We start from the raw sequence: 13,136 nt of genomic DNA, 5'->3' as shown, positions 1-13,136 counted from the left end.
ACTGCCTACCAGCAGAAATGTTTAGAGCAGTATAGATGAGTGGGAGACGATTTTAAAGGCTTGGTTTATTAATTCTGCGAGTTGACTGGTCGATCACATACCTTTGGTCGCCAATAACTTCTTTTGCTCGTAGTCAAAAGCCTGTAGAGGGGAAAAAAAGAAAGCAAAGTATTTTTTTAAGGCTGCTGGGAAGACTTTTAGAGTTATGCCCCTCATTTTGTCCTGTCAGCTTGGTTTATAGAACGTGAAGGCAAATGGTAAGCATTGCCTCATTCTGTCACAATCGTTTACCAGACTGTGGCGAGCAGACTAGTGTTGACTCTCTGTCGTTTGAGAAACAGAGCATTGTCTAGGTACACAGGCCATGAGATCACAACATAGGCTGCACATGTTATTTGCATGTGGGATTTTAGGCTGCAAGCTAAACGTGATATTCATGCCTGCTTAAATTCATTTGATAACTGTTATCGCAACTGAGGGAGGCACTATGACTCTTCATAAAGATTGAAGCTCAAGGCCAGGGGCCAATTCAAGTTTCACGAGATCCCGTTTCTAAATTTCCTTTCAAGCAAACATCTGAAAAATCATAAGGAGTCAATATGTTGCATTCATATGAAATTTCAGGAGGATTAATTGTACTTATTTAAGATGCAGCCATATAGTATGTAAAAGTATTAAATAATCAATCATAAATGGTCAAAACAGCTATTTTGCTGTTTTGTCCTAATTCGTATGTTTTCTGTATACCGGTAACGTACATTTTCTTACGTTTTCATAAATACAGAAACGCACAATATTGACATATTGACAGCAACTAAAACGTCCTAATTTTACGTATTAATACCTTTAGAAACTTACAGATGCTTATGTATTCTGATTAAATCGATGAATATTGAATTAATGGAATTAATCAGTAAATTTTATTGCATTTAATTGCATAATCAATGAGATTAGTTCAACGTTATTGCCATCACATTTATTTAACGCAGTTGATGCATTTAACTAATTTGATAATATAATGGTATCAATTCATTCTGTTTGATTTTTGCTGCCCTGTTCAACGTTTTAAAGCATTATATCACTTAAAAATTCTGCAATCATGTAATAATTCATTAAGCATTTCATTTGAATTTGGTTGCCAATGGACATAAAAGGAGTTTTCAGAATAGGCCAAAAAACAATATAATCCATAAAAACACTATAATCAATCATAAAATGAATCTATTTTATTTGTTCTCTGTGATCCAAAGATAGCTTTGTATGAGGAATAAACCCAAATTGGAGTATTTTATTAAGCGATCTCTGTCTCCATCCACCGTATCGCCCGCCAAACCGTCAACCCGCATCGGTTTTGTTTTCATAATGCTCGTTGGATCTCAAGTGTTTCGTGACTAATTGCAACATGTCGTGTTCCATCAGGTTTTGGTTTAAATGTAACAGACAGCGCCTTCACGGAGTGAATCAGAAGAAGATTTCCAACGATTAATAACTTAAATTCCATTCTCTGCCTTTTTGCCAGCGCTTTGTCCTTTGGATGACTTTGTACTGGATTTTGACATTTTTCTGAATAAATTGTTGTGATATAATTTATCTGACTGTTAATTTTTTGTATATCATTTAGAAATAGTTATGATTAGGGGTATTGTATATAAAAAATAAATTTTAATATATTAACAAATTCGTGTCACTGTACATTAACCAGCTCTTACATCTTTTATGTGGTTGAAAAGTGGTTATGTTTAAGGGTTGGGATAGATTTGAGGGATCTAAAATAACTATAAAACAGTAAACATGTAAAGAATTATATATTTGTATTTAGTTTCAATGTATATTACATTATTTATACAAATATATTTATAATTAATTAGTGTATTCAAATATATTTGTAATGGATTTATAAATATTTTACGTTTCTAAAGGTGTAAATATGTAAAAATGTCAAAACATCCATATAATGAGTTTTAGCATCTATCCAAATGTCAACAAATGTACGTTTAAATGTTAATATTAATAACATACAAATAGCTATGTATAATAATGAAATCAGGTTGTTTGTCACAAGTATGTGTATATATATATATATATATACAGAATTAGATCACAACAAGTTTATCATTTGCTTGTTAACAACAACAATAAAAAAAACATAATCTAAAGGGCATGCTGGAATTAAAAGTAATGAAAAATAGGATCAAATGGGCAGATTCAATTCATATCAAGCTTTATTGGGAAGAGAAACTTAAGTGTACAGTATTTTGTCAAAACTATATAAAACTAATAAAATGCTGAAGTTTAATTTGCAAAAGTTTAACATCTCAAAATATTTTTTTCTCTGGCTGCCGTAAAGTCTCTACAAGTATACCTGACTGTTTTGACACGGTTTAAGATGACAGCGAGTGAGTGTTTTCAGGCGATGCAAAGAGATCTTGATTCTCTGTGCAGTAAATCTGCTCCAGTGTTTATTATGTCTGGGTATCGCGTGTAATGAGTAAGCGTGCGCTGCTCCACACAATAATACATTTCTGTGCTAGGATGTGCATTAGAGTCGACCATGAACCTCCTGAAAATTTATAAATGGCAATTTAAGCCACAGAAAGTAAGGTAAAACATTAGAAGTTTCAGGAAGTGAAAAAAAATTAAAAACTGATAGGGCATACATTTTTGTTTTATGTGTTAAAAACACAACTATTAAATCGCATAAAATAATGCATTCATTTTTTCAGCCCTAGTTATATTATAAGAACTTATGTAAAATGATTTGTTGTGATACAATCCTGGATCTGGACTGTGGACCGCTAACTGGTATCCTTTAAACAATAGAAGTGTGACTCAAAAGGAACAGTTCTTCACCTGCATGGTCGAGAAGGAGGACTGGGGCGGCAGGCGGATTCTCTCTGAGTTCTGCAGAGCGGCCCGTTCTGCTGCTCTCTCACTTCCTGGAGCGCGCTTATCAGCAACTGGACTCTCTGAGGCACTGGAGTCAGAGTCTGACAACAGACAGTCCGAACTAGAGCGAGAAAGAGAGAATTATAGAATAAGTAAATATATGTGAACATGCTGAATTAGCCACTAATTCACCATAATGCTGTTTACACCCAGATTCACATTTAAAAACATCTTTCTGGTCAAAAATAGCAAAGAAAAAGCAAAAACAAAGAACATATATAATCTATTTTTTATGAGAACTTATAAACCTATAAAGACAGAACTACTGTGAGTTCTGAGGTTGTTAATCAAGTCATTTTTATTTGTATATCGCTTTTCACAATGCACATTCTTTCAAAGCAGCTTTAGAGAATATGCTGTAATGCCAGTAATATTTTAAATGTCTTCCTCATTGAGCCGTTTCATTGAAAAGCGTAATTGAAAACCAATCCATACACTGAAAACCATACATTTATTTGTCTTTAGGCCCCCATAGAGCAAGCCAAATTGCGCAAAAAAAGCACAATGTGACAACGCACTGTAAATGACGCAGTCAGTCTCCCTAAATCCTCAATCTACTAATATAGTTGCATATATCTGAATATTTTCCAATATAATGAAATAAATTGATTCTATGATTCTATATGTATAATTAACAACTTTAAATCAATATTTTCATATTTTTTATTATTTGCAATGCTTCATGGGATTGTAGTTCATTCCCTCATGACGTTAAGTACAAAGTCTTGTATCTTTGTCTTCTAGTCTGATTTGATTGCTTAAAATCAATGCAATGTAGAGATTCACCTTGGAGCTGGTTAGTTTGGTTCATATTATAACTCTTTTATGTGGAATTTTATAAAATCCCAAAGCAAAAAAATGAATGGGGAAAATTCTACCAGAACCAAGACGGCTGGAAAAAAAAGAAGAAAAAAGGCAGGCACTGTTGCACTCTATTACATATCTTCTCTTGACCTTTAACCCTCCAATTGCATTTAGGCCATTTTTGACCCAGGAGAGGAAGAAAATATTTTTTTTAAATACCACATAGTTTTTAGTGTGGGAACCAAACTTTGTTTGAAGTCTATCAAAATATACATAATCTATATCTATAACTATATATCTATATCTATATATCTCTCTGTCTGTCTGTCTGTCTATTATTATTTTTTTTTTCCCAGATTAAACCTTTTTTTTTAAAAGCCATTTAAAAAAATTGCTACATCGATAGAATTTGTATATAAATTTTTACCCAACTGTGGCTTTATACATGATATTTACATCTGTGAATTCTATTTTTTTCTTATAAACACTTCACTTACATTTAGCCTCTTTCCTATACTCTCACACACACTTTCTTTGTCTCTCACTGGAAATGAATCTTGTATATAGACATGCACACACGCACACACACGCGCACGCACACACATTCCTGAACAAAACAGACATGACAGATGACAGGAAAAAAAAACTAACAAATAAACTAAATTAAAAGAACTGCTGCCTAAAAGGGGTGTGAGAAAAACAAAAGAGCATGCACATATTAGCCTAAATAGGCTTGAAAGACAAAATTGTCCACATTTTACTCTACAGCCATCTGATGATGAACATGCTTGCAGCAGACACATGTAATAACATGCGACAGTCATGAGAGTAAATACAATAGATTGTGCTTAAATATAGTAAAGAAGTATTCATGTTGTTATGTTGAAAAAGAAAATGTTGATTTTATAGATTTTGGACACTAAGTTATAATGAGCAGTATGGATAGGAATACCATTAAAATTACTAATTCTCACAGTAGATGTTAATGAACACTTTATATTTAAATAAACATTTCACATGTCCTCACATGTATCACACTGGTTTTGCTGTAGTTAAAGTATAATTTGAAATATCAAATAATTTCTAAATGTTATTATTTCTAGAACAAATGGCATATTAAATATGAACTTTTATATTTGTCAGTAAACATGGGAAAAATATCAATCTTTTTACATGAACAGTTAAGTTATAAATGACTTACAATATGGTTTTAGATGAAAACAATCAGGTTATTAATGATTTATAAGCAATACTGGGTAGTAACAGATTACATGTAATCTGTATTACATAATCAGATTATGAAAATCAAGTACTTGTAATTAGATTAAATAACATTTTAAAACACTCATAATCAGACTGCAGTTACTTTTTATGGATTACTTGATTACATGTTATTTAGGCATTTGATTGTACATAATATATTGATCACCGTAATTTTCCTCTTTTTTAAATCTTGTACATTTCTCACTCAAAATCAGCCTACCTAAAATATACATTTGGTAACTTTGAGTGTTTTCAGAAGAGAGGGACAGCGGGAGGTGGAGCGTTTGTGAAATTGCACACAGACCTGATACTCATCATTAGCTGTGTGTTTGGAAGTGTTTTGTCCTCAAAATGCACAAATACACATAATTTCATATTAACAATGTAAACCAATTGCATTACCGTCATAAAATTAGTTTTAGTTTAGCGAATTGCTTTTGTACTCGGCTTCAAAAACAAAAATTCACTTTTGCTTCAGTAATAACTTTGAGGCCATTTTTGTGCCGTTCATTCTTAAATATAACTGGTCTGATCTCTTACCAAACATGGACGGCGTTTGTAAAATGGTATAATTTCATGACCATGTTTGTGCAACGCACCCGTAATCCTGTCCATATTTCTATAAACTCCCATAAGAAATGTTTGTTAAACTCGACCATAAACTCAAATAAAAGAGTTAGGTTGGAAGTAATCCAAAAGTAATCAGATTAGATTACCCCAAAATGTAATCTGTGAGATTACGTCACTGATTGCAATTTTTGTCATGTAATTTGTCATTTGTAATGAGTACCTGATTATAATTCAGAAGTTATCTACCAGCACTGCTTATAAGCTTAAATTCAACTCGGTCAAAATTGACCGACAAATGCAAAAGGTTTATGCAGATTTTGAACACAATAGGTGGGTTAAAAGAGGGAGAGAGACAAATAGAGAGATACTAGATTTGACGTCTGACAGTAATTGTCTTTACATCTTTAAATAAAATTTGATTTAATAAAAGTTAGTAAGTTTCTATTACAATGACTTTAGTTAATAATTAAAATATACAGTGCATAAATTATATACACGTTTGTAGAGGTGGCATTCAATTTTAACATTGATTAGTAGGTATCATGTTTTTGGAAATACAAACTTGTGTGTGTATGTTGTGTGTATGATAACATACGTATGGCTGATTCATAGTGATCAATGAAATTACATTTTTAAAAACTAGACTTAATAAATATTGATGAATTTCATTCCATTTTAATTAAAGGCTGGATGCTTATTACCTCAATTTCTATTCAAATTTAGTCATTTAAGGCATTTTCAATTCAATTCCAAATGGTACACAATCCTGATGTTGAGTGATTGTGTGTGTTCATGTGTGGATTCATACTGTAGGAGAGAGTTCTTGGTGCCCTGCAACAGCTCCAGAGCTTGTCTCTTTCCTGAGGTCGTCTTACAAGAGGCCAACATCTGCTTCAGTTCATTACTGTTCCCCGAGTGAGAGGGGCTAAGTGGCATGCCCACCTCCACAAACGTATCCGAGCCTGTAACACACATACATGCTACTGTAACACACATACATGCTACAGCGTTATCCTTTCCTTAAGCCCCCATATTGAATGTTTTAGTAGAGTAGTTCAAAATAGTATTCACTAACAAATAATCTAGCACTCAATTTACCTTCTGTGTTTTTAAGGAATAACGAGATCTAATTTACTTAATCTAATCCAGTAGTAAAAACACACGTCTCCAGACTAAATGGATGTATGGCCAATTCAAACACCTTCAACCGCAACAATGGCAGAGCACAGAAACCTTGCACAAATGCCCCATTCAAAGAACAGGAAAATAATGGTATAACCATTTGGAAGAGTTTATATTTATCTGTAATTACACTAACCAAAGTCAATTCTCATTTGCAATCCATTGAAGGTCAAGGAGTGGCTACAAGTACTAATCAAGCGGTTGCCGTAATGCTGCAGTGAATGTCACTGGTTGCATAAAGCTCGTATTAAGGGCAGCATAAAAAAAAATGTATTTAGTCTTGCAAAAGGCCAGGAATAAAACTTCACTGATTCATATGACATACACAGCAGTATAAAAACAAAGTGTACTGGCATTTACCAAAGAGCATTACTCCGTTTTGACATATGCCAAGAATTGTGAACCATGCCATTAAATTGGATTGACTGTAATAGTTTTTTGAAAAACAAATGTGTGCTCTAATGAGAATGTATTGGCCTTGTTTACACCTGGTATTAAGATGTGGCACGGGTGATCCAATCACAAGTTGTTAGATGAGACCGAAGGGGTGGATTTAAACGTCTCTTTGGCCTAATGTTGAGTTCAATACATTCAATAGTAATTGATTAATCAAAAGGTAATTCAAATGTTTTTAATCGTGTGCATTTATTCAGCTATGCTACAGGTCATTTTTCTATTTGATCTCTGAGTTTTATTGTGTTCAAGTTTTAGGTCATTAATTACTGACACAAATACATTCTTAGCATTCATCATTAAAGGTATATTTCAACCTAACTTGCTCTGTTACATTTAGACGTATAGTTCTATTTAGTTCCAGCTGGATAAGGCCTGTGTCCCATTGAAGTCTGAATCATCCTTAAGAGAAAAGATAGCCTATGTTGTTTTCGGTCTACTGATGACAGGAATTGTCTGGAGTATTGAGAATCATGTGACTTAGTAAGAGGGACTAGATGTTAGTGTATCTAAAATGAGATTGACCTCTGACCCATTTGTGCTTGCCAACTTGATTTAGTGTCTTAAAAATATAATCTTTGAATGATTGCATTCATGTAGTTAAACAAAACACTGTGTGTGTAGAATTGTCTGTATTATCAGAACTCTGTACTTGTAAGAGATGATGTGAAGTTAGTTTAAGGTTAAATCCTCAACTCATTTTCTTTTTCTGTCCTTTGCCTTTGGAAATGTGGGGAACTTTGTCTTCAGTAAACTCTCTCTATTGATTGAAACTTTAACTCTGACTCTTGATCATCATTATTCATTCTGGTCTCTTTACAGGGTATAACTGCATTCATTTCCTTACAGGACAGATCCCTGTTTAACACAAATGCATCTCCTGTGAGCACTTGTGATTAAACTTTGTGGGGAGGGTCTCTGATTTTGTGCCTACATACTACATACACTAATATAAGGGGGTTCTAGTGGGTCCGTGGAAAAGAGAAAAAAGTTTAAAAATGTATTATTTATTATTAACTAATTTGACATTGTTACTGTTTCATTCTGCTTTCTAAAGACTGGCAGGATATCATGAGATTAATCATGATAATTGTATTCTATTGACAGACATAGTTTTATAGATTTTAGATATGTATGTGATAAAAACATATTTAAATATTATACACAATATGCTTTTTTTTACTAGTATTGCTGCATCTTAATAAAACATAAACCAAAAAAAGGCACATTGTTGCATCCAAATAAACTTATGAACCTCAATCCCACTGGAAACATGAGCGAAATGTTCATTATTATTTTAGTCAAGCTTAAATCAGGAATACTGAAAATGTTCTGGGAAGTCACGTTTATGCATCGACACATGTAACCTGCAGAGTTATAAACATTTTAGCACAATGAATGATTGACAGGTGAGTAAGCAGTCCTTGCAAACTGACCCGGGATGCTTTAGATAACACTAGCGTTTAGACTACAACTGCCATGGGGTCACAAGCATTTCTAGCTTCCTCCGAATGTTGTTTGTGTGAAATGATCACAAAACGTTATGGACTTTTCTACACTACGGACACACAAAACTGCATATCGCAGACTAGTTGACTAAACGGTCTGAAGGAAGCCCTGTATAGTTCCGCTGGTTTTGGGTTCACCTGACGCAAATCTCTTAGGACTTAAATAAGACACTTTTAGATACTGTTTAAACACAGCTAGTGAAGCACAATGGAATGGAACATAGCACAGATGTCTCCCAACATTTTATACTATTTTGAACTATTCATGACATCTTTAGAACTCAGCGCTCATGGCAGGATGCTGAAAAATGCCTGAAATGTGACACAATGGCCAAATACCCCTGTCTGCATTAGTATGCCTGTATCGGTGGTGGTTTAAAGTGGGTGCATTTAAAGACACTTTTTGAGAGGGTCTTACCATGCTAACTGTCACTCTGTCAGAAAAAATTATCAAAACTAATATATATATATATATATATACACTTTTGATCTGATCATCCCCAAAACAGATCATAGTACCAGATGTAATAGGGTACTTGAGGATCTGTGGGTTATATGGACCTTGGTCTTGGCTGGACTTGCTGGACATCGGTTCTGAAGGGCAGTGAGAGCTGGCTTCCTGCACAGAGTCACCATGAGCTGCAGTCAGAACTGTATCAGCCAGAGACGCTGCTGACATTCTGCTGTACATGGAGCTGGACTGTTACAAACACACATATACAATATTCTGGTCAAAGAAATCAAAGGACACTAAATACAGTAGATATTTATGACAGCTTTTGACCGTATGTTACTTCACGACGATGAAGGCTTGCTCACTTTGCAACTGAGGGGTGACACAGCCTTACTGCAGTCTGATATTCCATTGACTTGGGCGTCTATGGGGGCGAGACCAGGTGGAGGGGACGGGGTGTTTTGGGTGTAGCCTGGCACCCCTGACAGCAAGATGCTGGTTAAAGTGGCCTGGGTGGCTGGATGAATCATTAGGGGTGATGAGAATCCTGATAACATAAATGGGTGGAAGAACACATACAGTAGAGAAAAGCAATTTCAAAGTCATTACAATGTAAATAACATATATTGTCAGCATAACCATATACTGTACAATAATAATAACAAATTTGCATATTGTGTGTGTGTGTGTTTGTGGAGGACAGTCTACTCTACCTGGAGTGCTGGGTGGGCTGGCCAGTGAGGTGGACCAGAGAGTGGGGCTGGGTGTTCCAGAGGTGGGTGTCTGTAACGGGCTGATGGAGCTGTTAAGGGCGTTCCGAAGGGAGTTGGTGGAGGGTCCAGTCATGGAGGCTGTTGTAGGTCCCAGAAGACCTGCAGGTCAGACACACCACCAAATATTAACCATCCAAACACAAGTATAACAACAAGCCATATACCGAATACTGAAGCCATATACAAGCTTTCAGTTGCTTGACCCAAATCAGAGTTTGATTCCACCATTGTCCTTGCATGTCTCTTTTCACATTGGACTTTTGATGCAAAACCATGGTACTGTACGTTTACAGCATCAACATGAGTACAGTACCACCATAGCAGCAGCTGTTTACTACTTTAAACAGGTAACAACTCGATGTCACTTTCAATGTGTTATTAAAGTAGCTGACACTTTAGATTCACTATCAAATCTTCACAAGCATAAAACAGCATGTGAATACATTGCAAGTGATGCAAAGTAGAAATTTCTGCTCTCTAAAGGCAATTTGTTCAGAGACAAGCCGCTATGAGAAATGCATTACTATTGTACTACAATAAGTTAATAATAATAATATAATAAGTCTGTGCGGGACCATGCAAAGATAAAGGTAAATTAGCAGTTCAATTCAGGTTGTTTGTGATCTTTAAACCTATCGTATGGCTACAGAAGACTTGGAATCTGACTCACAAATCGCATGGACTACTTTTGATTTAACGATCATGTTTAACATTTAAAGTGAGTCACTATCAACTAGAGGTCGACTGATAGTGGGTTTTGCCGATATGATAACTGAGGTGGTGGAAAAGGCCGATAACCGATTAATCAGACGATCATTTTAACATTGATTTATAGAATGTTAAAGAAAAATTCTAAGTTTTAATTTACTATGACAGGCACAGACCCAAGAGTCCGAAACAAATAAAAAAATTGTTTTATCAAATTGAGCTTTTTATAGCCTATATTCACCACATGAAGGGTTTTAAATAAATACTGTATACAGTATATATTAAACCAGATAAGGTTTCATGAGGAATAAGAGGCATGTTTCTAAACAATCACATTTTCCTTTCATGTCCTCGCTTTAATACACTCGCTAAAACACTTGATATTCTAATCAAAATATCCAAAATATGGATGAATATTGTCAATGATGAAAGATATAGCAAATATTTCTCCTCTAAAGGCTACTGTTATACTGCAGAACCAAGCCGTGTTAAATGTAGAATCCTCCAGCAGCAGCCACAGAGGACCACAAAGCAGTAAAAAAACAAAAACAAAACGATGGGCAAAGATTTTTGCAGATCAGTAGCCGCAGATAACCACGCAATTGCATGGGGCCCTGGACGTCGGGGGTGTCTGTCACGATTCACTGTTGTCTGCCCTGTGTTTCTCCCCTGTCATCTGTTCCTGGACTACACTTCCCATAATTCCCAACCCTCATCACTGCCAGCTGTCCTTGATTGTGTCCTCACCTGTGTTTCATTAAGTCATTATCCATTGTGTATATATATGCCCTGTTGTTTGCTGGTTCTTGGTCAGTTGTTGAATGCGTATGTGTTTAGACCACCCGTGTTTGCCCAGTGCCCTTTGTATGTGTTTTGTTCCTGTTTTCCCATCCTGGATGTTTTATTTCATACTTGTTTATCTTTTCATTAAAATCCTTAGCCACACCTAGATCCAGCTCTCTTCACTTCTTTCCAGCATCACAGTCTCGCTGTTTCTTCAGTGTCTTACACAGGACCGGCACATTTTTAGACAATGTGTCAAGTTAATAAGAACTTCAAAAATACACATCGAGATTTCATTTCACACGGTTTCATTTGTTGTGCTGCGTCTAGATTGTTTTTAGCACAGGTGTCACAAAGATTTTACGTTCTGAACAAGTTCAGGTTGCAAAGAGGCGACTGTTACAATGTTTAACATTATTCCAGATTATTTTGCACCAAGTAAAGTTTCAGCGCTTGATAAACGGCAATGGTTTTTTCCCCCCTTCTGCTCTAGTGTGCTGTGGGCCTCCATGTCTCATAGGCCTATGTTTACTGTTACAATACAGTTACGAATGTTGTCTACGATGCATACAAAAAAACAGCCTATTGCAACGTGTTGAACAATACACTGCAGCACCAGAATATAAGATACAAGTGAAAATAAAGTAAATAAGACAGAAATATATTACTATTGTATACAACAAATCCTCAAAGTAATAATAATAATACTGTATCATATTATAATGACAAACTGGACAACAATAAATCATTGTTGGTTTATAATATTAATAAATAACAACTGAATTCCAAAATGTTAATGGGTGAAGCAGTAGGATTTGCACACCCTGTTCACAAAAAAGAAAAGTGTTTTTTAAAAATATATGTGGGTAAATATTGCTTTTTTATCACTGTATTGTGGAAAAACTGGAAAACATGCATTAATTATCTTCATTAAACAATTTGAATGTACAGCGGCTGATAGGATGAATTGAAAATTATGATTTAAAATACATTTTATGTAATTTTTTAAGAAAAATGTTTGGAAATGGTTAGTCGGTTGCTTGGGGAAATAGAAATTATAAACCCACCCCTGTTGCTGATAACTGATACTGCCAAAAAGCAACTATCGGCACAGATCAATCGGTAAAACCGATATATCGATCAACATCTACTATCAACTGTCACTGTATTGAAAAGACAGACTACAATCACTACATGATTTATGGTTGGATTTTCCGGTCACAGACAGAATTTTTTTTAGGTCCAGATCACAGGCAAATTAGTGCTCTCTATGTTTGCTGGTTAAGCATGAGCAGTTCAGCAACTTGATCTGAGCCGGTCTTCAGCTGATGCTGCAATATTTTCAAGCATGTTTGATTTATGGCCACATAGTTTTGTATTGTTGATCTGCTCCAGCCAATCACATCTTAACATGCATCTTTATGTACAGGAATGGAATGCCAAAATGTCATCATAATGGTGTTTTAGCGTAATAAACAAGAAATAATTCATAACAAATAAATAAATGGTGTGGACACTATGTTTTACTCTTTTTGCAAAAGAGAAAGATCTTGCTTCTCGTGTCTTCCCAACCTATTGTTTCAGCCATATTTTCGTGTTTTCCCGCCTCTTTTGTTTTTCAGATAACATTAGTGCACAGACAACTTCAACAGCGAGCTGACCGTTATCCTCCTTTATTATTATTTTTATCTC

The 13,136-nt window shown here is 35.0% G+C and overlaps 1 protein-coding gene across 1 annotated transcript in view; it reads right to left on the bottom strand.

Moving 5' to 3' along the window:
* LOC127633197 (protein bicaudal C homolog 1-like) overlaps positions 1–13,136 on the bottom strand; it is a 132,712-nt gene that overhangs the window by 10,114 nt on the left and 109,462 nt on the right. The window contains exons 11-16 of the mRNA XM_052112063.1: positions 9,894–10,052; positions 9,546–9,727; positions 9,288–9,426; positions 6,392–6,545; positions 2,851–3,007; positions 102–141 (exon numbers count right to left, since the gene is read on the bottom strand). Coding sequence (XP_051968023.1) covers positions 102–141; positions 2,851–3,007; positions 6,392–6,545; positions 9,288–9,426; positions 9,546–9,727; positions 9,894–10,052 — 831 coding nt within the window. The remainder of the gene's footprint in view (positions 1–101; positions 142–2,850; positions 3,008–6,391; positions 6,546–9,287; positions 9,427–9,545; positions 9,728–9,893; positions 10,053–13,136) is intronic.

This window comes from Xyrauchen texanus, chromosome 40 (assembly GCF_025860055.1).
Source record: "Xyrauchen texanus isolate HMW12.3.18 chromosome 40, RBS_HiC_50CHRs, whole genome shotgun sequence".
NCBI classification, from domain to species: Eukaryota; Metazoa; Chordata; class Actinopteri; order Cypriniformes; family Catostomidae; genus Xyrauchen; species Xyrauchen texanus.
Note: the sequence above shows the minus strand (reverse complement) of the source record. Positions and strands in the feature narration are given on the sequence as shown.